Below are 27,590 nucleotides of genomic sequence, written 5' to 3'. Positions count from 1 at the left end.
GGGCAAGTTATCCCTGAAAAGGGTGTAACAAAAAATTAAGCTCAAAGGAGAAAAAATAGCAACCACTGGTCTGAGCAGGATTGTTAAAAGACATTTATGACTGCTCTACATTGCAGGAAGCGCTAGGGCGTTTTTAGGGTACAGGCTCCAGGGACACCCACTGGGTTCAAAATCCTGTCTCCACCACCTAAGATGTGTGATCACAGGCAAGTTGCTTAAATCTCTGAACCCCACTTCCTTGTTAGAAAGTAGGGATACCCCAGAGATGATCCGCAGCCAGGTTAGGGGCCACAGGCCAGTATCTGTTCCAAGGAGTCTCTTCTCGCTGTTTGTCTGAAGTGTTGAAACTATTGACTCTTGGGATACGGCTGCTGCCCCACCTCACAGGGCAGTTGCGGGAAGTAGTGGTAAGTCGCTCTGCATGCTGTGCTCTCACCCCATCGGCAGGTATTCTCCCCCTTCACGCGGGAAGGTCTCCAGTTAGGTAGTTGCAAAAGCCCCGTGTCACCACCTCCTAACTACATCCAGTCTCTCCCAGCTAGGCTAGAAGATGGTCATCACAGGAGAGGCAAGGCAATTAAAAAAAAAAAATCAAAACTGAGGAGAGGCCTCTCTTTCTGCTCTTCTGAACACTTCTCTCCTACACAGGGAGGTCCTGCAGGTATACACAACACCCTGCTTCAACATATCTACTCCCCTTTGAAGAAGCCATCACCCACAAAGGAGGCAGGGCAGGAGAGGGTTCGATGTTCAGTTTCCTTTAATGACCCCCATTCTCCCTGAAGGGCAGGTGCGGGCAGCTAGGTGATGGCAGGAGATGTTCACTTGAAGATCTTGCCCTGATTGAAGGCTTTGCCCACATGCTGGAAGGCCCCATCCCAGGAAAAGTATTCTCGAACCAGCGTCTGGGTCTCCTCGCTGCTGGGATCCAGTTTCCGCCATGTGTATGACTCATAGTCCACCTGCCAATCTGGACTCAGCTGGGGAGGAAAAGCCAGGTAGAAGCATGTGGTCAGGCTATTGGCCGCTGCCCCACACCTGCTATTTCCAGCTCAGACACCCGTCATCAGACCCCAGGACTCCTGCGAACATGACAGCTCCTTCGTGGACACATTCCTTGAACTCTCCGGAATGCCCAACGGCTCAGGAATACGAGTGCACTTCCCAAACCCTCGCCCCGCCCTAAAGAGACAAGACCCCTCCCCTGCACCTTCCTCACCGGAAAGGCAAGCTCCTGGCCTCGGAAGACCCAGACTCCGGAAATGGAGCTGCTATTGTTGGTTCCAAACAGAATGACACTGGCAAAGGCATTCTTCCTCAGTTTGTCCAATCGCTGGAACATTCCTGAAGGGCAAGGAAGAACATTCAGCCTTTGAAATCATGTCACCCACTACCTTGTCTCCTCCCTTCCTCTTCCCAGAGCTACCCTCTGCTCACCAGTGATGAGGTTGCAGCTCATGAAGGTCTGGGTGAGCTCTTCAGGGAAGCGGTACTCGGAGTACCACAGGGACCAGCCATCTTTATCAAAGTGCTCCCAAAAGTACGGCAGCGCCACGGAGAGTGTGTCCTCGTTGGAGTACTTGCGCTTAAATTCATCCAACACAAAGGTACTGAATGAAGGAAAAAAAGCAAGGAGATCAAGGTGGAGAAGGTCCTACTGCGGCAACGTTGCCATGCTAAGAGAAACTAAGGGCATTTCCACTCAAACATACTGCTTTAAAGGTAGGGTCACTGGATTGGCAGACGTGTATCACCTTCCAAGGGAGGAGAGCTGGGGGGTATGAAAGGCGCCCAGGGCATTCCCGTATCCCCCCACCCCCAGCCTAAATATGCTTGGCACGTGGAGGGTGGGGCCCAGGATCTGCCCGAAGAAAGACACGGCGAGCTGCTGCCCCCTGGTGGAGACTCACAGCGAGGACTCTTTTTTTTTTTTTTCCCCCCTGGCCGGCCCCTCCCCGGGCTCTTATCCAAGAGTCACCCTCAAGTTCCTGACTCACCCAAGTCGCTGCCCCCACCCCTCCCCATCACACAGGCCTCTTCAGGTTACACACACTATAATATGATGGCAATGTAAGTGAATGTTTGCAAAGGGCCTCCACCCCAAATCCTACACCCGTGTCCTTTAGTTACTCTGCTCAGAAACAAGTTCAGGTGATCTTTGAAGCAATCTGGCACACCGAGCCAAGGATGCCAGCTTCAGAAGAGGAGAGGTGCCTCCCCCCATGGTAGGGCTTCTGGTTTTTTTTTCTTTCCTTCCAATTATAAATACACATACTGACTGAAGAAAATCACTCACTATGCCAGCAAACAAGATAACTAATATTTTAATGTACTTCCCACTAGCAATTTTCCAAAGATGATGCATGTAATTCTGTGCCTTACACAATTTGCTTACTTAATACTGCCTGGCTATCAAGAATGTTTTGCAGATGTTTTAATGGCTAAATAATCTTCTGCATGAATGTGCCATAAATCTATTAAACCCCCTTATACTGAATGTTTAATTGGTTCAATTATTCATTAGTATATAATTAATGTCAACAAACCCTAGAGTCAGAGAATGTTACCATCCCTCCCTTTACCAATAAGGTTAAGTGGTGTGACTTGCTCACTGCTGCAATGTAGCAAAGCAGAGAATCTGTCCTTTAACCCGAGGTCCCAGGTTCCTTCCCAAATGCACATCAGAGACCTCATCTGAGGTGCTTTACTTCCTCAACCACCCAAAAAGTAGGGCTGGGGGGGACTTCCCTGGTGGTCCAGCGGTTAAGACCTCACCTTCCAATGCAGGGGGTGTGGGTTCGATCCCTGGTTGGGGAGCTAAGATCCCACATACCTCAGGGCCAAAAAACCAAAACATAAAACAGAAGCAATATTGTAACAAATTCAGTAAAAAAAAAAAAAAAAAAAATTAGGGCTGGGGAGTTTTTCTTCACTCTCTCCTGAGCTGTTTGAACTTTATTATTTATGACCATGTGTCCATTTTTCTCCCCAAACTGACCACAGTTGGAAGACTGGGATTGATATATGTATAAAATGGATAACTAATAAGAACCTGCTGTATAAAAAAATAAATAAAATTTAAAAAAAACCAAACAAATGACCACAGGGTTAGGGTAGCTGGAAGGTCTTAAAAGGACTAAAATTAACTCTGGACAAATGAGTCTTGTCTTTGAAGACATCACTTTTGAGTCATTAAGAATCCTGGGGAAAATCATCTTGGCAGCCCAGGAGTACACCATGGTAATGTAACGAATAAGTACTAATAAGCACTCCCAAACGATACGAAAGAAAACAAAAAAAGTGCCGGGGCTTCCCTGGTGGCGCAGTGGTTAAAAATCCGCCTGCCAGTGAACTTTTGTAGTGTTGGAAATGTTTTAAAATTTAATTTTTGTGGTTACACAGATCTATAAATTTAGTTAAAGGCACTGAACTATATACTTATAATGACGGAATTTTATTTTATTTTTTTTCCTTTGCGGTACGCGGGCCTCTGTTGTGGCCTCTCCTGTTGCGGAGCACAGGCTCCGGACGCAGTCTCAGCGGCCATGGCTCATGGGCCCAGCTGCTCCGCGGCATGTGGGATCCTCTCGGCCGGGGCACGAACTCGTGTCCCCTGCATCGGCAGGCGGACTCTCAACCACTGGGCCACCAGGGAAGCCTTAACGACTGAATTTTATATGGAAAATTATACTTCGTAATGGAAATTATACTTCATAATGGAAATTATACTTCAATAAAACTGTTTAAAAAAAAAAGAATCCACCTGCCAATGCAGGGGTCACGGGTTCAAGCCCTGGTCCAGGAAGATACCACATGCCGCGGAGCAACTAAGCCCGTGAGTCACAACTACTGAGCCTGCGTGCCACAACTACTGAAACCCACGCGCCTAGAGCCTGTGCTCTGCAACAAGAGAAGCCACCGCAATGAGAAGCCCGCGCACTGCAACAAGAGTAGCCCCCGCTTGCTGCAACTAGAGAAAGCCCGTGAGCAGCAACGAAGACCCAACGCGGCCAAAAAATTTAAAAAATTATTTTTTTAAAAAATGCTAAGTTTATTAAAGATTTTAAGTTTACTGCCTGATTTATTTTCTGCCCAGTGTACAGACCCAATATACGTGAGTATCTCTAGCTATTAGCAGTACCTATGTTACAAGGGTGTACATAATTTGGGTTGGTTATCATAGCTTACTTACAGATACCAAAAATCCTGCTCACTCCTGACCTGCCCCTGTGCTAGATTCAGAAAGGAATATATCCTTAAAAAGCAGCTGCGTTAGGAGCCGCCTTGTATGAAGTGCCTGGGAGTAAGAGCTCTCAGCTACACCCCAAGTTGCTCCCCAAATGGGGAAGCAGTGGTTCCTAATGGTAACCATCCAGTACTAGGTCGCTTACAACTCCACATACTTCTTCTTATGCCTACCACCAGTGCGTGCTCCTTCATCGCAAATACAAACCACTACAAAATGGGGAGGTCAAACACTGTTGCACCCCAACAAACCAACTGGTGAAAGGATAGATGGCTTTAGGAAAGGCAGAATGGGCAAGAAAAACAGAAAAGCGAACTAAGTGACGTGACCATGGAAAAGACATTTCTCATATTGCTTGAAATTCTAATAAGATGACCCGGAGCAGTGACTGAAGAAAGATTTGATGGTAAACAACTGGGCAAGTACTGGCTGTCCCACTTTTTTCACACTAAAAATCCCCCCTTTACTGTATTCCTTCTTCCAGGAACCCCTATGGTGACTGAGAAGAGGACACAGACGACCACCCCATATACGTCCTTCTCCTTGTGGGGTTTAACTCCCCCACGCTGGGAAACAATAAACCAGACAGACACTACGTAGCCATGGTCATCATCCTTTCTCTTAAAGTGAGCAATTTTTATATAGGCTGATGCATCAGAACAGCAAAAAGACAATCAGAGGACACTGACATGGTGTCCGCTGCCTCAGCAAAGCCAGCAGAGCAGGGCAGATGGAGGCTCTCTGCATTTTCTTCCTTCCTGCGCCCCTCAGTGTATTAGTTCCGAGCGTTCTCAATCTCAAATCCTAACGTGCGCACGCAAGACCAATCAATTCACCTCCACACCGGATTCTGGGCCCTGGGCCCATGTGCTTTCTTTGCTAGAAAGGGAGTTCTGATATCCTCAAATACCAGATGCATTAGGAACTTGTTTGCTACTTTCAAAAGTCACCCAACTCTTGACGGTAAAGTCTGGAAGCTGCTTTATTTGCAACTAAAATACATCTTTCAATTTTGTATGGACAACCTAAAATCCTAGGCCCTAGCAGTATGAGGGGGATGCACAGAGGTGAGCACAGGCCCTCCTGGGCCCCATGCCCCCTACCCTCCACCATCCATACCTCTTGGGCAGGTGAGCAAAGGGATCCTTGGCCTTCGGCTCAGCAGCCAGCGCCTGCTCACATTCATCCAGCTCCTCCTCGGGAGCAGGGGCAGCTGCCTTCTTCTCCTCTTTCCGCTCGGCCTGGGGCTTCTGCTTCTCTTCTCGAGAAGCTTTCTCTTTCCGTGGGGTGTCCTTTTTAGGCTGGCTCTCTGCAAACTTTTTAGCTGGTGCAAAGGGAAGGAGAAAAGTCAACGTCTGGTCTCTTTCCACAACCCTCCCAAGCCAGGCACAAGCAAAGTAACGGAGGAAAGCTGCTGGGCGGGAGCTAAGGTATCTGACGCTACACTGCCGCCACCTCACAGTACATCCTGAGCAAGAATGCAACCCTCAGCAACACATACACGTGCATCATGATTCTACACATTAACACAAATGAGCGGGAGCATGTGTGTGCAGAAGACAACTATCACAAAATACTAGCTGCTACGTGCGATGCCCTACGTTCTGTGGGTCCACAAAACCCAAAAGCTAGACAGGAAGTCAATGGGTTAAGACTGAGCAAACCAGTCCCCTGACCCTGCCGGCACGCTCCCCTACCTCCTCAGACTTACCATCAAATTGGGCCATTTTCTCACAGAGTTTCACCTCCCCCAAGACCGCCCGGAACTGGGGCTGGTTAATGCAGGTGAGGAACCAGCGGTTTGTATTAGGGAAGGCCTGGCGGAAAGAAGGCTCCAGAACCTGCCAGGATGCACAAGTGGACATAAACTCAGCGGAGGGAAAAATCCTGATGAGTTTCCAGTCAGAGCCCCTTGTTTCTTTCCACACCAAAGCTCCAGCTTCCTTTCAGCCCCCAGAACACCAGCTTTCCCTGGAGGGCTACTGCCCACTTACTTTACTAATCTCTCTCCTGCAGTCCAATCCAACTTAATGGATGCTTCGTCCCACCCTCTATTCACTGCGAATCTACCCGGTAGGAATATTTATATCGTGCCTTACTCCTTTTACAAAGCCATTTCACGTGTTAATAGAACTTAAAAGGCTGGGGACCAACAGAGAACTACGAACTATTCACTTTGCCAAGCAAATAATGAAAACTCTCTATGTGAACTATGTGATATGTGAGAGATATATACATGCATCATCAAACTTCAGAAAGTAAGCAGTCAACAGCAAAAAAGTTTATTTCAGAATAACAGGGTGCTTAAACTTAGCTTCATGAAAAATTCATCTACCATTTTTTCGGTTTCCCAAGATCAGAGGGAAAATAATCCTGTCAAGGATACATCGCAGTCAGCTCTGTAGTGCTGATTCTGCAGTACTTGGGTTCAAATCCTACTCCACAACTTCCAGGCTACATTTCTTTCACCCACACAACAAGCAAAGACTCACTAAGGTTGTCCTTGTTATGCCCTGGCACAGGCTCTGACACGTAGTAGGTGCTTTTTTCTTTGCTGTTATCACATTACTATTCTGGTCCAGCAACAGTCCAAGAGCTGCTGTTTAGGAACCAGCAATATGCCATCTTTAACCCAATAACCTCAACAGTGATTATTCCTACCTTGGTTTTATGGCTTCCACAGGGGGGAAAAAGAGGACTAAATGAATCCACACACACCCTCCCCCCAACAACCAGTAAGTACTGAAGCCAAGAACTGATCCTAGTTCTGCCTCCAAAGATCTTGATGCTGAAGCTATCACCTCTACCTCTGTCTTCACAACTAAGCACAACCGGGCAACCTGAGAAACACGGGAACAAACTAAACGTACTAGCTGCCAAACAGAAATTAAGGGCAACAGAACAGGATCAAACTTCTCAGGAGGGAAAGCAGTCGTGGTGTGAGAAGACAGGGTAGAGGGTCTGTGGAAAAAGAGAACCAGGCACTTTCTTGACATAAGAGAAGCCATTTTTGGCCTAAGCCATTTTGTGATCTGAACCTGCCTGTAATACTTGTCCTTGAACAGGTCTTTGTAATTAATGATCTTAAGGGAACAAAAGAATGCAGAAACTGGGAATTCCCTGGTGGTCGGGTGGTTAGGACTCCGCACTTCCACTGCAGGGGGCACGAGTTCGATCCCTAGTCGGGGAACTAAGATCCTGCATGCTGCATGACGTAGCAAAAAAAAAACAAACCAGGGCTTCCCTGGTGGCGCAGTGGTTGAGAGTCCGCCTGCCGATGCAGGGGACATGGGTTCGTGGCCCAGTCCAGGAAGATCCCACATGCCGCGGAGCGGCGCCCAGTTTTCCGTTAACAGTGGTACTCAACCCTGGAATTCCTAAAGACTAGCTGTTGCCTCAGACTCCCTCACATCAGCAGGATACAGATAACCTGGCAAGCCTGTCACTCTGTTTCTAATCCCCACCTACCCTCTGTCAACCCAGATTCTTTACAAACTTCACCTGTTTATAAAGCCACAACAGGGTGCAGACAAGTGTGATGTCAGCCAGCGTCACACGTTCGCCCACCAGAAAAGTCCTCGTCTTCAGGTGAGCATCCAGCAGCCCCAGGATTCGCCTCACCTCCTCCTTTGCATTCTCTGTGGCCTATTGATTTAAAATGATCAGACTCGGCAGTGGGTACCAACCCTCGTCCCTGCCCTTCTCCCCCAATAATAGAACTAAGGTAGCTATTCCACTGAGTCCTGGCTCCTTCCAAATGTATCGCAAATGAAGCTCTCAACGTTAAATTTCTTCATGGCGCAGTCTGGCTTCATTTCCCACTGCATTGATCGTAGGCATATATCTTTGAATTTTAGAAAGAACCTTAGAGGTCATCTGGTCTAACCACTCCCTTACCATTTGGTACAACCTTTCTAGAGCAGAGGCCTCTCCTCTGGCCACTCAGACCTCCCACCTCCACTGGGTCTGTCTGACAAAGAATCCATATACCATCAACAGCCCAGCGCTCCCAACTGAAAGCTCAAAGATTAGGTATTTATTATCCACATATTCTTGGCATCACCCTTCCTCAATCTTTTTTATTTCTTCTTCCCTGATACTGAGGAGCTGACGCCACCCCTGCTCTTGGTTTCTCCCCAAGTTCCAAGGCTCACCTGCTTGCTGTGGTGCATGATGCCCAAGGTGGGGAACACCCAGGTACTGGCTGGGGGAACTATGTCGCTATCAGCAAAGCTCACCCACTGCACCACCTGGGCTGCTGCTTCGGGAGTACTTCCCCGCAGCTCCTCGTTGCTCACTGCAGAGGCAGAACATAAAGGTCAGAACTTTGGGGCTGTGTCAAAGCCAGTGCAGGTCCCTGAAAATTCCTCTCCTTGCCCGCTCCAGCTCCCCTCACCCTCTCCTGCACCCCATCACCTCCAGACCTTCCCATTCCCCAGCCACTGCAGATTACCATAGTAGGCAATGGCATTGCTCTCGAACACACAGAATCCATCGTCACCCTCAAAGGCTGGAACCTGGGGACAAAGCAGTCATAAGTAAATACACAGCAGTTTCTCACTAGTCATGCCCAGGGACTCAATCGTTTTGAATAAAGTTTTTTATATAAGGCTGAGAACCCTTGCTGACCAAACTCTTGACACTATCTGAAACTCAAGAACCAAAACTGTATGAGTAACTTGCCATCCCCTACAATCTGAACTCACATAAGAGACCCCCAAATTTTAGATATTAGATATTTGTATATAATCTCAGTCAAATAAGCAAAAGGCAAGAAACCCGAGTCTGATATTTCTGTCTATATTACCCCAAGTATTATAGTACTCCCCCACTGCACTTGATCTCTTCTACATGTAGCATGGTTATTTATCTATCTCTGTAAGCCTCTTGGGGCAAGAATTCTACTCATAGCAAACATTTGATCTATTTGCACCGAAATCAGTCAAAACTGATCCTCTCTCCCACAAATAAAAAGAAGCCTGTGAATTTCACAGGAAATGACTGAACAGCTCTGTACTATTTTTAACAACAAATAAATCACAACTGTCTCAAAATAAAAGTTTTTAACTCTCTGAAGCGTGAAAAAGAAAAAAAGTAACATGGAAAGCTCCCTTTTAAAGACGGAGGTCATCTTCAGAGTGATGGAATCTCAGTTCTCCTTGGGTTCTCAGGACCAAAGCCCCCTCTCCACTTCCCTACTCACCTTGCCAGCAGGAAATTTACGGAGAAACTCGGGGGTACGGTTGGTTTGGCCAAAATGGAAGTGGGGTGGTGCGGACAGCACGCGGACCTGAGCCCCGCTGTACTGAGCGGCAATGAGGGCCTTGAAGGCCCTCCAGTTTTCAGGATATGTGTACAGGGTCTGTGGGGAAAAGGCGGGGAATAAGCCATTAATGACTAGAAGGGTCCCAGTCCTAAGTGTTACCCGGGAACAACTTCCCCGAGTAATCCCAATCTGTTTCGACTCACTCTTTTACTCCCTTTGGTGAACCAAGTTAGTTCTTCAGTATCTGCAGTCTTGTGTAATCAGAGTCCTCCAAAATACGAGGACAGAACTACACACCAACTGCTAAATAAAGCTTGTTGACAGATGTGACCTTCCGTAAGGACGTCTCTGGAAGCGTTCTCTTCCCCTCAAATACACCTCTAAGAAATGCACAACTTCTAGCTCCCTCAGATTCCATCTGCCGACAAATACACACCCCTCCCTTCCCAGAGCCCTTGTTCATTCATTGATGGTCACTGAGCGCCTGCTTACTCTACTGAGCCGCTCACCCTTCAAAAGCATCACCCTTGTTTCCAAGACACACACACCAACCAAGACATTTCCAAGTCCCCCTCCGAACAGCCACAAAGAGACCGAATGGCATCTTCTCTTCCTAAGCCAACTCGGTCTCCCTAAAAAACCTTTCATTCCTTGTCACGCGTACCATCCCTCCGGTCCTGTCCCGCAGTGAGTTCCCAGGGGTTTCCTTCTCTCCTTCTATTAACGTGGCCAGCGGGGTCCAACTGGTCTGACTCCAGCGTCCGGAGACTCCTCTCGCTGCCAAACCTCCCCGCAGGACGACCCTTAACCGTGGCCCGCCGTACGTGCCCACAAAGACCCTCCTCTTCCCCTGTCCCTCCTGTTGCCCCACAAAACGGTCGCAAAAGTTCTGTCAACCTGCCCGGATCCCACGTCTCGAGAAGGCAACGAACCGAACTCCGTTCTCAGGTCCCAGACTGCCAGGATCTGGCATCCCTTTTCTCTTCTACCCCAGACCCTTCCACCTCTTTGGCCTCCCAGAGCCCCAGCCTCAGTTCCCCTCCGGGGCCTGGAAGCCCTACTCTCCAACAGTACGATCTCTAGACCCCGGATCAGTTCCCCACTCGGCTCCAGAAACCCTCTGACGCCGGCTGGACCCACTCCGGCAGAGGATGGCGTCGGATAGGGTGACCTGGATTGCCAGAGCCGGCAAACTTACCCCAGCCGCCATGGTGATTCCGCAGAGAAAGGGGGTGGGGCCCTCCGCGCTGCCGCAAAGTAAGCCGTCAGGGAGAGAACGGTGGGGGTGGGGGGGAGGGGAGAGCCGTGGAGAAACAGCAGCCGGAAAGCGAGGACGGCATAGAAGGCTTACGCACGACAGTTCGGTATCCCACGGCAGCTAAAAGGAAACAGGAGGTGGGGCCTGGGGCCTGCGCGGAAAAAGCTCGCGCCTGCGCGGTGAGGGGGGGGCCCAATCCGAGTCCCAACATGGAGGTAGAAGGCGCGGAGGGTGGGGAGACTGTGAGAACTAGCTGGAAAGCCGGCCCTCTGCAGCTACGTGGCAGAGCTGCCAGCCCGGCATCGCGCCGGGCCCCAGAGGCGTTTCCCTCCGGGTCGCGGGGCCCGCGGTGATTTGTTGGAGGTCCTGCCAGACCCCCGAACATCGTGGTTGTGTGACACTCATAGGAGCGGAAGCAACTGCGTGGAGGTGGCGAGGTGCCACGTTCCTTTTGTTCCGGCTCTTTCTAGAGGAGAGCTTGTACATCTAACCCGAGCCCAAGTCCGAAGCCCTCTGTAAAAGAGGTTTTTTGCCATTAAACGACCTTGCAGCTCAAGGATGCTGTTACTGCTTAGAAGAGGAGCTAGTCCTCGGGCCTGCAACAAGGGAGGGGCTGAGGGAGAACCCAGCCACGTCCTGTCACCCGGGAAGGGCTGACAATTCAATGGATGGGTCGCCCTTTACCCATGCTCAGATCTGAACCCAATTTAAGAACAGGATGAATTCTATTAAGTGAGAGAATGAAGAACCCTGAATCCAAATTTCAAGCCCTGTCACCATTCACAACTCTGGGCAGTAAGGTAAATGTGGAAGCAAACTTGGTACTTCTCAGGTGCTGCTCAAGCCACCCACCCAGCACTCCATCTTTCCAGAACTCTACTGAGTGGGTCCAGGTGCCAAACACACACTCCTCCTGGGCTCTGAAGGAAACATACTGAGAGACCTATCTTAGGGTGGCGAGAGAGGGTACCTGGGAGAGGCTGCATTAAGCACTGGGGGGAAGGAGGATTATTACCAGGTGGAAATTAGCAGAAACTAGCGTTTATTAAACTAGCAGCTTTATTGCCCTTTACGGTCCCCATCTTCACTTGAGCAGGTTTCGAAGTGCTTGAGGGAGGAAAACCTGTAAGAAATGATGGAGATCAGGGAACAGGCCTTGAGAATCCCGGAGTGGGGTCACAGTGAGAGCCTGGTCAGCCTGGGAGACAGACACCACGAAGGTCAGGAGTGGCTCGGCCCCTGGCGTCTGTTCAGTACCGCTCAGGCCTCGCAGCTGCCGGGTGACCCGAGCCTCAGTTGCCAGCCACTCTGCTCCTGTGCCAGCACCAGCTCCACCTCCTTCCTTGATTTGCTGCAAGCGTCTTCGGGCACGCCGCCGCCCCTGCCACACTCGGTGGCACAAGGCACAGCGCCAGCCCACTGAGGAGAGCAACGCCCCCTTCCCTGCCTCGGCCTGAGACCCTTCTTGGGCTGCCTCAGGTCCTCTGGGCCCCTGCTCAGCCAGCGCTGCGGGGCCTGACCGCCCCTCTTCTCCAGTGCCTAGATGCTTTCTGGTCATCGGGGCCAGCTCCCCTGGCTGCCCAGGGCTCCTCATGGCCCAGTCTTGCACTGACTCTCCAGCCTCTATCGCCATTTCTTCCACCCCATCTTCACTGTGGCCCCCTGCACGTCCCTGCTGTTCCTCCTGCCCCCCCTCACAGCTTTTCTGTCCGTCTAGTTTCAATCTTTTGCTTGTCCCTCCCTGGGAAGGCTCCCCAGTCCCACCTCCCTCTGACCGCAGTCTCTTGGTTCCCTGTTCTATATGGCACCCCAAAGCCTCCTGTAACACCTGGGCCAGGGCAGCAGTGAGCTGGGTGAAGGGAGCGGGGGGTAAGGGGATGGGTGTTGCAGACAGCAGGGAGCTAGGGGAGCTGGGCTGCAGAAGGGGAAGCAGCCCCCAGTCCCGACCCCGGGAGGAACGGCACTGGTACTGGAGGCTTCGGCAGTAACTGGCTGCCGCCTGGCAGCAGCTCTGTAGCCGCCCGACCACCCGGCTGGTCACGTTGGCTGCCACGTTGTGACTCAGGTCAAAGGGGTCCTGGAGATTCATGGGACCGAGGCGCAGACCCTCCCAGAGATTAGAGGGCAGGCCCCCTGCCACAGGCAGTGCCTGACCCTCCCGCAGGGACAGCAGTGAGCCACGAAGATCCCAACAAGAGACGCAGGAGAAGAACTGGGCCAGCAGGGAACCTGGAGGAACAGAAAACCCAGGGAAAAGGGGTCACCTGGAGGCCAGAAGTGAGATCAGCCCTGTGCCAGAGCCATTCCCTTAGCTGGACTTTCTTTTTCCCTCCCAAGTGGCTCAGAAGAGTGCCAGGGCCAGGCTCCTCTGATCCCTATACACAGGAGGTCACACCTCTCTCCCGTGGCGCTCCCAGATACGCCCCTTCCCCTCGCCAGCAGCATGGCCTCGGGCAAGCCACTCAATTACTCCAAGGCATGGTTTCTTCATCTGTTAAGTAGCAATAACAATATTAGCTATCCCACGAGGTTGCTGTGTGCCAGTAACTGTGTCATTAGCACCATTTATTAGTCCTCTCCCAGGCTCCCCAAACTCACTCGGGGGCTCCTTATTGGTGCTGGGCTCCAGTCTCGAGGCGTCCCTGGGAAAACTACAGTCCCAGCCATCAACCTCCACCTGTTCGCCCTCACCTATGAAAGTAAAAAAAGGTGAGGGTGAGCCTGGAAGCACGAAGATTAAGGGGGGGCGGGGGAGGGTGGATATGGGAGTGATAGCAGAGATCTCATTCCCAGGGAAGCTCAATATGTCTAAGTGAGATGAAGAAGAGAGATGAAGCTCACGAGACAGAGCGGGTGGAGGCCGGGCTACTGTACCTGCTTTCTGGGTGAGCTGGGACACAGTGGGCAACACAGGAGGGTCCCTGGTCTGAAGGAAATAGATCACGAGCAAGGTCAGGGCGTAGTTATTGAGAAGTGGGCCACTCCCTGGGTAAATAATCAATTAATTCCGGTTAGATTAGAGGCGGTTCTGATCCCCTCCTTGGCAGTTTTCGCAACCCTGGTTCCTGTACCTGCCACCTTCCTTCTCTCCCTGAGTCCCTGCCTCTGCCCCGACACGAACACAGCCCCAAGTCTGTCCTGATTCATTCTCACCTGACAGCCCTCGACCCTGAGCCCAGCAGCGCAGAGTGTACACAAGGGGCCGTACTCGCCCATCCAGCTCAGAGCAGAGGCTCAGGAAGCGGGAGTTATGCAGGGCCAGCCTGGGACAGAGGGGGGGACAAGGGTGTTAGGGCTCAGGAACCTATCACCCCCAGCTCTTATTCCAGGCTTGTGTAATGGGGGCCAGCTGGAAGAAGGCCAACAGAGGGTTTCCCGAGTTTTCTGACATGGTCTGGAGAGAGTATGTACAAAAGAACATCAAACGTGTCTGGGAAACACTACATCCTATAAATGTCTTAGTTACAGAGCATGTTATTGTAAGACTGATCAGAGCCTTTACTATGCAAAGAAAGATAGGAAGGGAGGGAGAGGGAGGAAAGAGGAAGTGGGGGAGAGGGAGGGAAGGGAGAAACCTGCCTGTGTTTAACTCAGCATTTCCCAATGCTAAAACTTATTCAACCATGGAACTCTTTCCTAAATCCTTAAAAACAGTATCCCAAGAAACACACTTTCCAAACATTGAAATGAAAGCCAGACATGAGATGAGCATCAGAAAGACAGACAGGACCAAATAAGGACAACCAAAGGCTCAGCTGGTGCAGGGCACCCTCCTCAACCTCCCCAGAGTGCCCATCCGGCCTTCCCCGCCACCCCCCAAACAAAGGTACCGGTTACTGAGGGAGACGTCACCGTGGAGACCTGAAGGCCGATGGCAGAACTTGACCACAGGGCGTCGGGCAGATGGCACAGTTTGGACTCGGTACACTCCAGGGACACAGCGCCGAAGAATGGATCCCACCAGCTCCAGCATGGCTCCCCCTTCTGCTTTCTCCCCCTTCAGGGCCTCTGCCAGTTCCATGGCCTTCCCCAGGTCCCCCTCTCCCTGGTCCTCCTGCAGTGGCGAGGATGGAGGCAGGGACTGGGGAGAGGCGAGGGTCTCAGAGGCCAAAGCAGAGTCTGGAGTCCGGGGTGCCAGAGAGGAGGAAGGGACTTCACAGTCCAGGGCTTCCGAGTCTTGGGGAGAAGCTGGAGGCTGTGAGTCTGGAGGGGAGGCTGGGATGCAGGCCAGGGCTTGAGGATCCAGTGGGGATGCAAGGGCCGAGTCCAGGGATGGAGATTCTGCAGCCTTTGGGGCTGGCTGTGGATGGAAACGAGCTGAGTAACTGCCTCACCTGCGGTCCCCTAACCAGGGAACATTCCATCCCTAAGGTATACCTATTACTGCTTATTATGTGCCAGGCTCTATTCTAAAGGCTTTATAAATATCAACTCATTTAACCTTCACAAGCTTTTTTTTTTTTTTTTTTTTTTTTTTTTGCAGTACGTGGGCCTCTCATTGTTGTGGCCTCTTCCGTTGTGGAGCAAAGGCTCTGGACGCGCAGGCTCAGCGGCCATGGCCCACGGGCCCAGCCGCTCCGCGGCATGTGGGATCTTCCCGGACCGGGGCACGAACCCGTGTCCCCTGCATTGGCAGGCGGACTCTCAACCACTGCGCCACCAGTGAAGCCCTCACAAGCCTTTTTAAAAATTAACCTTTTAATGCCATAAAATAAACGGTCAGTATTTTAGAAAAACGTTATTGTCATGAAAAACAAAAAAAGGCAGAGGAACTGTTCCAGATTAAATAAGACTAAAAAGGGAATTCCCTGGTGGTCCAGTGGTTAGGAATCCAGTGCGTTTCCACTGCAGGGGGCACGGGTTCAATCCCTGGTGGGGGAACTAAGATCTGTAAGCTGTGAGGTGCAGCAAAAAAAAAAAAAACCTTCTGTGGGTGAGAGGTATATGGGAACTCTGTACTTTCTGCTCAATTTTGTTATGAACCTAAAACAGCTCTAAAAAATAGTCTATTTAAAAAATAATGACCATTTCCTATTCCCAAGGCAGGATCTGTACATTACATGTTAGAAAACACAGATAAGCAAAAACATAACCCATTATCTCCCCAAATAAGATATTATACATGCTATTTTGAAATCTGTTTTTTTCCCTGTTACAAATGCCATTTATCCCATGTTGATTCATCTTATCCTATCCAATATCCATACATATTCACATTTCTCCAATTAGAATAACCCTTTCAGGCAGGTCCTATTACCCCCATTTTATAGATGAGGAATTAGGGCACGAGAGGTCAAGTGTTTGCCCAGACATGACCATTTCCACTGACTCTTCACAGCTGCCTCCATGGTCACATACCTGGGGCTCGTCCAAGTCCCCCAGATCCAGGAAGAGGTCAAGATCACAGCCATGGACGTCAAAGCTGTTTATGGAAGAGCCAAAAGGATGGACCACACAGCCTGGGTGCCAAGCAGAGAATAAAGGTCAAGAGACACTGCAGGGAGTAAGTGGTGGAAGAACAAAATGGGGCACAAAGATGGAAAAGCAGGCAAATGAACACCACTAGCTGAGGGAGGACTGGGGATGCAAACACAGGGGAGGAAGGACAGGGAGGGCTCAGACACAGTGAGGGAGGTGACGCACCAGGGAAGAACTCTGTGAAGACCTCCTGCACCAGGGCCACCACGAGGCTCCGAAGCTGCCGCTCAGCCTCAGACAGCTCCCTCAGCCCCACGAGCTTCGCCATTTGTGCCTCCACGTCCGGGGCCTCCGCTAGTGCTTTTGCCAGCTGGTGACTGTCGGGGGCCACTCCTTTGGGGGACTTGGAGGCTGGGCTCTGGAACTCTTTCTGCTCCCGTGGCCGGACCCTCAGGCGATGTCCTCCCAAGCTGTGCTGGGGCTGTGAGAGAACAGCTTCCCGGGCACCCACGTCCCCCATCTCCACAATGGCAAACACTCCCTGTCAAACCACAAGAGGGACAATGATGATGGTTTTAGAACCTAGAATCCAAACACATGGTCTGACAGTGGGTGAGAATCTTTAAAATGGGGACCACCATATAAATTGGGAAATTTGTTTGCTGTTTCCATAACATCAGAGAACATATTTATTTATTTATTTAGGCCACGCCTCGAGGCTTATGGGATCTTAGTTCCCCTACCAGGGATTGAACCCACGCCCTCGGCAGCGAAAGCGTGGAGTCCTAATCACTGGACCGCCAGGGAATTCCCACCAGGGAACATATTTAGAAAAGCAATTATCTCCTTCACTCAAATCGCATACATTTTATTCTCACCCAAGCCTGCCTCTGAAAAACCTCATTTTACCTATTTTATAAAACCCCCGTCTTCCCAATGACATTTCACTGGTAATACTGTGACTCACCCCCTAACTTTTCCTGCTTTAATTAGACTCTTTTAATATTAAGAATCCATGTAGGGTCTTCCCTGGTGGTGCAGTGGTTGGGAGTCCACCTGCCGATGCGGGGGACGCGGGTTCGTGCCCCGGTGCGGGAGGATCCCACATGCCACGGAGCGGCTGGGCCCGTGAGCCACGGCCGCTGGGCCTGCGCGTCCGGAGCCTGTGCTCCGCAGCCTGTGCTCCGCAGTGGGAGGGGCCGCAGCGGTTGAGAGGCCCGTGTACCACAAAAAAAAAAAAAAAAAAAAAAAAGAATCCATGTAATGATCACTGTGTTAGGCATAAATATAAACATATAAACCCTATCTTCAACAAACTTACCAGCAATATGACAGCACTGCTGCTATGATTTGGTTGAGTTTAATGATATTCATTGGGTCATTTTTTTTTTTTTAAGGTAAAACGTTAGCAGGAGCAGAAAAAATATAACTGCTCTGGCAAAAGGCCATATTTTTTTATATTTTCTTCAGTGGTAAAGCTAGAACCTCATCCTGCCTATACAAAGGTACTCTCTACAGTAATCAAGACAGTGTGGTACTAGTGACAGAACTTTAGCTAAACTCACTAAGAAAAAAAAGAGAGAAGCCTCTGATAAATAAAATCAGAAATGAAAGAGGAGAAATAATAACGGATACCACAGAAATACAAAGGGTAAGAGAATATTATGAATATGAAAAGCTATACACCAACAAACCTACAAAGGGACAACCTAGAAGAAAGGGACAAATTCTTAGAATCACACAACCTTCAAAGACTGAATCATGAAGAAATGGAAAACCTGAATAGACTGATCACGAGTAAGGAGAATGAAACAGTAATCAAAAAGTTTCCCAAAAAACAAAAGTCCAGGACCATCAAAGACTTAATACCTATCCTTCTCAAACTATTCCAAAATATTGAAGAGGAGGGAACGCTTCCTAACCTTTTTTTTTTTTGGTGGGGGGGTACATGGGCCTCTCACTGTTGTGGCCTCTCCCGTCGTTGCAGAGCACAGGCTCCGGACGCACAGGCTCAGTGGCCATGGCTCACGGGCCCAGCCGCTCCACAGCATGTGGGATCTTCCCGGACCAGGGCACGAACCCATGTCCCCTGCATCGGCAGGCAGACTCTCAACCACTGCACCACCAGGAAAGCCCCCTAACTTATTTTTACAAGGCCAACATCACCGATACCAAAACCATACAAAGACAACACAAAAAAAGAAAACTACAGGCTAATATCTCTTGGGAACATAGATGCAAAAATGCTCAACAAAGTATTAGCAAATACAATACAATAATACCTTAAAAGGATCATACACACCATCAAGCGGGATGCAGGGATGGTTCAACAACCATGAATCAATCAACAAGACACATACTTTAACAAACTGAAGAATAAAAATAGGATCATCTCAGTAGATGTAGAAAAAGCATTTGACAAGATTCATTACCCATTTATGATAGAAACTCTCAATAAAATGGGTAGAGAAGGAATGCACCTCAATATAATAAAAGTCATATATGACAAACCCATAGCTAACATCATACTCAATGGTGAAAATCTGAAAGCTATCAGGAACAAGACAAGGATGCCCACTCTCACCACTCTTATTCAAAACAGTATTGAAGTCCTAGCCAGATCAATTAGACAAGAAAAAGAAATAAAAGGCATCAAATTGGGAAGGAGAAGCAAAACCATCACGATTTGCAGTTGACATGACTTTATATATAGAAAACCTTAAAGACTCTACCAAAACCCACTAGAAATAATAAATGAATACAGCAAAGTTGCAGGGTACAAAAATCTGTTCTCTTTCTATATGCTAACAATCAGCCAGCAGAAAGAAAAATTAAGAAAACTATTTACGATCACAACAGAAATAATAAAATACCTAGGAATAAACTTTAAGGAGGTGAAAGACATATACACTGAAAACTATAAGACATTGTTGAAAAAAACTGAAAAAGACACAAATAAATAGAAAAACATTCCATGTTCATGGATTGGAAGAATTAACATTGTCAAAATGTCCTAAGGCAATCTACAGATTCAATGCAATCCCTATCAAAATCCCAAGGAGGGCTTCCCTGGTGGTGCAGTGGTTGAGAGTCCACCTGCTGCTGCAGGGGACATGGGTTCGTGCCCTGGTCCAGGAAGATCCCACATGCCGTGGAGCGGCTAGGCCCATGAGCCATGGCCGCTGAGCCTGCGCGTCTGGAGCCTGTGCTCCGCAACGGGAGAGGCCACAACAGTGAGAGGCCTACGTACCTCAAAAAAAAAAAAAAAAAAAAAATCCCAAGGACATTTTTCACAAAAACAGAACAAAAAATTCTAAAATTTATAGGAACCACAAAAGACCCCAAATAGCCAAAGCAATCCTGAGAAAAAAGAACAAAACTGGAGGTATCACACGCCCTGATTTCAAACTATATTACAAAATCATAATAAGCAAAACAGCATGGTACTGGCAGAAAAACAGACACACAGATCAATGGAACAGAACTGAGAGCCCAGAAATAAACCCACATGTATAGGGACAATTAATTTACAACAAGGAGCAAAGAACATACAATGGAGTAAGAACAGTCTCCTCAATAAACAGTGTTCAGAAAACTTGACAGCCACATGCAAAAAATGAAACTAGATCACTATCTCACACCACACACAAAAATAAACTCAAAATAGATTAAAGACTTGAATGTAACACTTGAAACCATAAAACTCCTAGAAGAAAACACTGGCAGTAAGCTCTTTGATACTGTTCTTAATATCTTCCTAGATATGTCTCCTCAAGCAAGAGAAACAAAAGCAAAAATAAACAAATGGGACGACATCAAACTAAAAAGCTTCTGCACAACAAAGGAAACCATCAATAAAATAAAAAGACAACCCACCAAATGGGAGAAGATATTTGCAAATGATATATCTGATAATGGGCTGATATCCAAAATACATAAAGAACTTATACAACTCAACCAAAATTTTAAAAACAAAGAGACTGGACTTCCCTGGTGGCGCAGTGGTTAAGAATCCGCCTGTCAAGGCAGGGGACATGGATTTGAGCCCTGGTCCGGGAAGATCCCACATGCCGCAGAGCAACTAAGCCCGCGCGCCACAACTACTGGGCCTGTGTTCTAGAGCCCGCGAGCCACAACTACTGAGCCCACGTGCCACAACTAATGAAGCCAGCGTGCCTAGAGCCCATGCTCCACAACAAGAGAAGCCACCGCAAGGGAGAGTAGCCCCCGCCTGCCACAACTAGAGAAAGCCCGTGCACAGCAATGAAGCCCCAACACAGCCAAAAAAAAAAAAGATTAAAAAAAAAAAAACTACAATGAGATATCACCTCATGCCTATTAGAATGGGTATTATCAAAAAGGCAAGAAATAAGTCTTGGTGAGGATGTGGAGAAAAGGGAACCCTCGTGCACTGTTGGGAATATAAAGTGGTTCAGCCGCTATGGAAAACAGCATGGAGATTCCTCAAAAAAATTAATACTAAAATTACCATTCAATCCAGCAATTCCACTCCTGGGTTATTATACAAAGAAAACGAAAACGCTAATTTGAAAAGATATATGAGGGCTTCCCTGGTGGCGCAGTGGTTGAGAGCCCGCCTGCCGATGCAGGGGACACGGGTTCGTGCCCCGGTCTGGGAAGATCCCACGTGCCACGGAGCGGCTGGGCCTGTGAGCCATGGCCACTGAGCCTGCGTGTCCGGAGCCTGTGCTCCACAACGGGAGAGGCCACAACAGTGAGAGGCCCGTGTACAGGGAAAAAAAAAAAAAAGATATATGCACCCCTATGTTCACTGCGGCATTATTTACAATAGCCAAGGTATGGAAACAACCTAAGTGCCCCTGAATGGATGAATGGATAAAGAAGATGAGGTGTATATATACAATAGAATATTAGAGTATTACTCATCCTGCATGCATGCCACAACTAAGAAGTCCGCATGCTGCAACTAAAAGATCCCACGTGCCTCAACAAAGATCCTGCGTGCTGCAACTAAGACCCAGCGCAGCCAAAATAAATAAGTAAATAAAGTTTTTAAAAAAATAAAGTACTATATGTACCATAAAAACATCTATTAAATAGATAAATAAATAAATAAATAAATGAACAAACCAAACAAAAACAAACACATAGATACAGAGAGGAGTAGTGATTATCAGAGGGGAAGAAGCAGAGCAAAATGCGTAAAGGGGATCAACTGTATGGTGATGGATGGAAACTAAATTTTTGGTGGTGACCATACTGTAGGGTATACAGAAATAGAAATATAATGTTGTACACATAAAATTTATATAATGTTACAAACCAACGTTACCTCAATTAAAAAAAACTTTTTTTTTTGGCCATGCCGCACAGCTCACGGGATCTTAGTCCCCTGACTAGGGATTGAACCCAGGCCCTGACAGCCAAAGCGCTGAGTCCTAACCACGGTACCACCAGGAAGTTCCCAAACAATTTTTTAATTAAAAAAAAAAAAAAAAAAGACAGTGTGGTACTGGCATAGAGATAGACATTCACAACTTCCCTGGTGGTGCAGTGGTTAAGAATCCACCTGCCAAGGCAGGGGACACAGGTTCGAGCCCTGGTCCAGGAAGATCCCACATGCTGCAGTGCAACTATGCCCACGAGCCACAACTACTGAAGCCCATGCTCCCGAGCCCATGCTCTGCAACAAAGAGAAGCCACCGCAATGAGATGCCTGTGCACCACAACGAAGGGTTAGCCCCTGCTCGCCACAACTAGAGAAAGCCCGCATGCAGCAATGAAGACCCAACGCAGCCAAAAATTATTTTTTTAAAAAAAAAGACAGACATTCAGATGAAGGGAATGTAATTGAGACTCCAGAAATAAACTCGTACATCTATGACCAACTGATTTTCAACAAAGGTGTTAAGACCATTCAATGGGAAAAGAACAGTCTTCTCAACTGGGATAACTGGATAACCACATGTAAAAGAATGATGTTGGACCCCTACCTCACGCCATATACAAAAATTAACCAGAGGGATGGCTTCACCAGCACACAGGCCTGAATCACAATTGGAGAATGACAGATAATAGATTCACAGTTTCTTTTTGGGGTGATAAAAAACATTCTGGAATTAGATCATATGATGGTTGCAGAATCTTCCAAATATACTAACAAACAGTGAATTATATATCTTAATAATATATAATATCAATTGACAATACAAGGAGGGGAAAAAGAAAAGGGGGTCCCCCGTCTACCCTCACTTCTACCCTATGTCAAATAGCACAAAGAACCAAAGTGAAACTAAGGAGAAAGGCAGCCACTTGGGCCTGCCCAAGTGAATCTTCTGATTCTGAGGAATCACACAGCTCAACAGACTGCAGTGCAACACCAAGTTTGCAGCCGAAGCCCCAGCTAGCAATTAGGTGTCTCTTTGCTTGGCCTTGTCTGTGTGCACATATTTCTCTCAAGAACGGCACAAAAGGCATCAGGGAGGGTGGGATAAGCAGATTCAGAAGGATGTATCCCGGCCATTTTTCTCCTCTCAATACCAGCATCCCCAACTACAGCCACTATTTACTGAGGTCTTTTTTTTTTGCAAGTTGTTTTTTTTTTTTTAGGCCGCGCTGTGTGGTATGCAAGATCTTAGTTCCACGACCAGGGACTGAACCCGTGCCCCCTGAGGGCTTATTATTAACCGAACAGTTCACGTAAGCTATCTCAAAGTCTCATAAGATTCCTACAACAAGGTATGTGTTATTATTCCCTTTTTACAAATTAAGCAGCTGAAACTCAGAGAGGTTAAGTAACTCGTGACTGCCTCCCAAGTAGGGACTCCCCCAAATCTCCAACTTCCCCAGTGATGATCTCAAGGAAATGTTGTGGAGATTAAATAAGATATACAGTACTTAGGGCTTCCCTGGTGGCGCAGTGGTTGAGAGTCCGCCTGCCGAAGCAGGGGACACGGGTTCGTGCCCCGGTCCGGGAAGATCCCACATGCCGCGGAGCGGCTGGGCCCGTGAGCCATGGCCGCTGGGCCTGCGCGTCCAGAGCCTGTGCTCCGCAACGGGAGAGGCCACAACAGTGAGAGGCCCGCGTACCGGAAAAAAAAAAAAAAAAGATATACGGTACTTAGCATATAATTGGTGCATAATAATTGCTCCATAAAAATTTTAGTCATTATTGTTATAATTATTGATAGAAGCCTCAAAAACTTGAGGTTTAAATTCAGGAAAAGATCTTTCTTTACAATTGAAATAAATATGAACAAAAATGGTGGCATTGAGCTTTCTGAAGAGTTCACCTGGGACAGACACTGCCAATTGCCCACCCAATATACATTCTCCCAACTTCCTTACTAACAGAACCCTGCTTTTTGCTCAGAGGGGCAAAGTGCCCAGCTAAGAAAACTTCATTTCCCAGGCTTCCCTGTAGCTAGGAGTAACCAGGCAATAGACAGAGTTCTGGACAATGAAATATAAGGAGATGTCTGCTGAAGAGGCCTCTGAGAAATATTTTCCTGGGAAATAAAGAAAGCGGGGGAAGGGATCAGACTCAGATGACCCTAGCCTTTGATAGTCTGCCCTTCAACCTGCTGCTGCTTCTTGTCGGAAGATGTGGAACCAGCATAATCACAACTATGAAGTGAGAGCCATATGCCCATAATGACAGAGCAGGAAAACAGTAAAATCTTGGACGGCCCAGGTCTGGACTTCTTGTTATAAGAGAACAACTGAACCCTGTTTGTTTAAACCATTGTGAGTCGGTTGCTGAATGCAATTTCTAAGAAAAACAGACCCCACGGCGTGGTAAAAGAAGACCTGAGCTGCTAAGTAGATTTGGGATCATCTAAGCCCACAAAACCAGAGTGTAGCCTCAGAGCTACAATATGACCACGGAGCACATCACAACGGCAAACTTTTTCCAGGGGACTAGAGAGACTCTGACAAAAGGTCGGCATGGAAGCAAGACAAAAAGGACCACAAAGAACAAGTCTGTTTGTCTTGCATTGTCCAGACAACAGGGTATTCTGACCGGATGACCTCAGTACCTTTCAGCATAAGTTAATAAACTGCTAGCTGGTTTATCAACCAGTTTCTTGAAGGGTTAGGATAGATCTCCCAATGGTGTGGTCTTAAAGCACCCACTTCACTGTAGTAGTTACTCATTTAATTGTCTACTTCCTCCACTAGACTGTAAGGTCTGTGCAAGCAGGGACCATGACTAACCTATGCACTACTCAGAATGCAGTTCTAAGCAGTGCCTAGTACAAAGTTAGCAGCTAATAAATATTTGGCAAATAAAAGACTGACTGAATAAATAAATGACCAACAAGTTCCCCAGTGACTAATTCTGACGAACTGATAAAATCCAAGCAGGGGTGGGGGGGCGAGGGTGAGAGACTCACAAAGCTGGACTAGCCCAAGTACTGGAGTGTCCACCAAGGGCAAGCCACATTAGGAACCAGCAGAAACAGGCTGCTGGTCTCCCGCCCCATTTCTTTTGGTGTGCAGGACACCTGACTCATTCTTTACCCCCAGAGCCACTCACTCTACCTTGTCCTTGTCCATGACAACACTGGCCACAGGTCCAAATGCCTGGAAGTACTCAGAGAGCTGAGCAGAACCCACATCCCGGGGAAAGCCACTGACAAACACGCTTCGAAGTCCCTGGGCCTTTCGAGCAGCTCGTAGTTCTACCAGGTGCCGGTGCTTTCGGCCTCCCAGGTGGGCCTCTAGGCTGGGTCCTGCAAAGACAAACGTGAGGACAAAAACATCCGAATTGCTCTTCAGTGTACCTACCCCGACTTTTTTCTCGGCATACCTAGATCCTACCGATTCTTCCAAGCCATAGAAAATGTGGCATTTGAATGACAAAGTCCTGGCTCCTTGCAGCTTCCTCTCTCGTCCATTTGTCTATATAAAGCATTTTAAGTGGTTCCCAGGAGAACTGGCTGTACACAAGTATTTCTTTTTTTTTTTTCAATTTTTTTTTTTTTTTTTTTTTTGGCTGCATTGGGTCTTCGTTGCAGTGTGAGGGCTTCTCATTGCAGTGGCTTCTCTTGTTGTGGAGCGCGGGCTCTAGGCGCACGGGTTTCAGTAGTTGTGGCACATGGGTTCAGTAGCTGTGGCTCGCAGGCTCTAGAGTGCAGGCTCAGTAGTTGTGGTGCACGGGCTTAGTTGCTCTACATCGTGTGGGATCTTCCCGGACCAGGGCTGGAACCTGGGTCCCCTGCATTGGCAGGCGGATTCTTAACCAGTGCGCCACCGGGGAAGCCCCACAAGTATTTCTTAAACCATCTACAAGTGCTAGGTAGAGCAACACCTGCACACTGTAAAGAAATTAACAGGTAACTTATCTAGGTCATTTATAGAAGAACTAAATAAATCAGGACCCTAGACTATTTATCATTTCTGGGTATATTATAGAGATTACAAGTGCAGGATCAGAAGTCACACTACCCAGAATCAAATCCCAGCTCTGTCAAGCTGTGCGAAATCTTGGGCAACTTACTTAACCTCGCTGTTCATGTCTCCTCAGGTATAAAATGGAGATAATAGTACCTACCACATTGATATTATTCATATATAGCACTTGCCTGAGAGTCTGGTACATGGTGAATGCGGGAAAACTTAGCTGATTTTTAAATTTTTATTACATTTTGAGTCAGCTGCTTGATGTCACCAGTGTATATGTGGGGCCAGAGAAGACTATCCTGGATTTCTGGCTTGCCCTACTGGACAAGTGGTAGTGCCATTCACAAAGGAAAAGAATGAAAGATCATGTTTAGGGGAGATTATGATTCCAGACTTCAAAAGTGGAATATGAGGTTTCATTGAGCTTCTCACGCTGTCATAAAAGGACCTTGTCTCCTTTTCCAAACCCACGTTCCAAACATGCATACCATACTACTTCACCCATCTCTGCCTTTGGGAAGCTCCTCTGTAGGGCTTCCCTCACTTAATTACTACCTTCTCTGTGACCGGGCAGCTTTCCAAACACATCTATAAGGTACTGAAATTGTTTCCATCTCTAGGTGGTGAGCTCCTTCATCTCTAAATCCCCTCTCCCCGCTCTAGAACCCAGCGGAGTAGCAGGCACAAAGGGAATATCCAATAGATGACGGTTAAAGAGGAAATAAAATAACGAAACTTCTGTCGTCGAGATTTCGGATACTGGGAAGCTGGGGTGTAAGATGGTGGGACTCTCCCCCGCTCTGTAATCCCTTCGGACAGCGGAGAGAAAACGGAGGTGAGACCCTACCAACCGACTTGGCAAGAACTATGACCTATAACCCTAACTTTCGCTAGGACCCAAAGACGAAAGCCCATAAACACCCCCCTCACTAGCCACCGCTTACGGTTGGCCGTAGTGACGTGGCAGAGGCAGCAGCGGAAACCCCCGCGAGGCAGCGGTTCGACATCCGAATCCACCGCAGCCATCACAACTGTCCGGTACTAACAAAATGCAACCACTTCGGCCACGACCGGAACTCACTTCTACAAATTGCACCATGCTGGGCAGCAACTTCCGCCCGTCCGATAGGAAGTGACGTAGCCGTCGCCCAATCGCGCGGTACACTCCTCCGAAAACCGAGCTCTTTCCGTTCAAGGTTCCGTTTCCAGCCCGACTTAAGCCTCTACCAGCTTTAGGAATACCATCTACGATGCTTATCTGCATGCGGTAAGCCAATTGGCGTGCTCTGAGCTGTTCAGACGTTGATTGGCCCAAAGGTCATGAATATTCATAAGGCAGCCACAGCGTGTGCCGGGTTTCTTGCCGGGCCCGCTGCTTGACGGCAGGCGGTTTCCCTGCTGGGTGGTCGAGAGCAGGCTGTGTCCTCCTTCAAGGGGCAGTAGAGACTGTATCCTCAACCCCATATTTACCTAGTGAATAAAGGCGGATCCTCCACAAAGCCCGCACTGTCCCTAGACTCCCAAGCTCCTCAGGGCTGTTACCCTCTCCCTCTGCCGTCGGTCCTCTCCCAGAATGGGAGTTCTGCAACCTCTCCCTAACCCTGGTTGGGGAGCTCTGCCCCCACCGGGCACCTTCCGCACTCCACGGGCTACAGCCAGATCGCCTCTCTTCCGCGTAAGCGGGCTGCGTGGAGTGCACCCACCAGGAGCCAGAGCCACCGGCCCACTTAAAGGCATTTAGCAGAACCTGCTATGGTGGCAGCTGAGTGAAGACACTGGAGGGTGCTGCTTCCCCCTAGAATGTTATAGTGGTCAGTTCCTCCCTACACTACCAAGGTGTTGGCTCAGGCCAGGGAGGGAGGAAGAGAGCTAGGGAGGCCCCAGGGACAAGGACCATGAGATGGAGGGGCCTATCAGCTGGGCTAAGCAGCTCCTGCTGTGTTTGATCAACCCACAGCTTTCCACAGCTTCCGGCTGTGGAAAGAGCAGCGGACCTGAGGCAGACATCTCAGGAT

The 27,590-nt window shown here is 48.5% G+C and overlaps 2 protein-coding genes across 8 annotated transcripts; both read right to left on the bottom strand.

Moving 5' to 3' along the window:
- Positions 1-742: 742 nt before the first annotated feature.
- On the bottom strand, positions 743-10,858 carry EEF1G (eukaryotic translation elongation factor 1 gamma). Of its 2 annotated transcripts, none has more exons than XM_004264209.4 (10): positions 10,711-10,858; positions 9,450-9,608; positions 8,700-8,763; positions 8,401-8,543; positions 7,748-7,891; positions 5,958-6,087; positions 5,366-5,570; positions 1,438-1,610; positions 1,220-1,344; positions 743-980 (listed from the first exon to the last, which is right to left on the bottom strand). In XM_004264209.4, exons 1-10 carry the CDS (start codon positions 10,720-10,722, stop codon positions 822-824), a joined length of 1,314 nt encoding a protein of 437 aa, XP_004264257.1. In that variant the 5' UTR covers positions 10,723-10,858; the 3' UTR covers positions 743-821. The 2 variants fall into 2 exon arrangements, with proteins under 2 accessions (XP_004264257.1, XP_012392624.1); XM_012537170.3 differs by lacking the exon at positions 10,711-10,858 and adding an exon at positions 10,177-10,402.
- A 953-nt stretch (positions 10,859-11,811) lies between these two features.
- On the bottom strand, positions 11,812-26,747 carry TUT1 (terminal uridylyl transferase 1, U6 snRNA-specific). Of its 6 annotated transcripts, none has more exons than XM_049713378.1 (10): positions 26,520-26,675; positions 24,983-25,490; positions 24,715-24,905; positions 16,414-16,729; positions 16,129-16,229; positions 14,601-15,070; positions 13,924-14,033; positions 13,645-13,755; positions 13,369-13,461; positions 11,812-12,999 (listed from the first exon to the last, which is right to left on the bottom strand). In XM_049713378.1, exons 3-10 carry the CDS (start codon positions 24,727-24,729, stop codon positions 11,855-11,857), a joined length of 2,361 nt encoding a protein of 786 aa, XP_049569335.1. In that variant the 5' UTR covers positions 24,730-24,905; positions 24,983-25,490; positions 26,520-26,675; the 3' UTR covers positions 11,812-11,854. The 6 variants fall into 6 exon arrangements, with proteins under 6 accessions (XP_049569335.1, XP_049569337.1, XP_049569336.1 ...); XM_049713380.1 differs by having other exon boundaries at positions 24,983-25,381; positions 26,520-26,658; XM_049713379.1 differs by having other exon boundaries at positions 24,983-25,390; positions 26,520-26,648.
- Positions 26,748-27,590: the final 843 nt, after the last annotated feature.

Source organism: Orcinus orca, chromosome 8 (genome assembly GCF_937001465.1).
Source record: "Orcinus orca chromosome 8, mOrcOrc1.1, whole genome shotgun sequence".
Lineage (NCBI taxonomy): Eukaryota > Metazoa > Chordata > Mammalia > Artiodactyla > Delphinidae > Orcinus > Orcinus orca.
The sequence above is the reverse complement of the archived record's forward strand: the minus strand, read 5'-3'. Positions and strand labels throughout refer to the sequence as shown.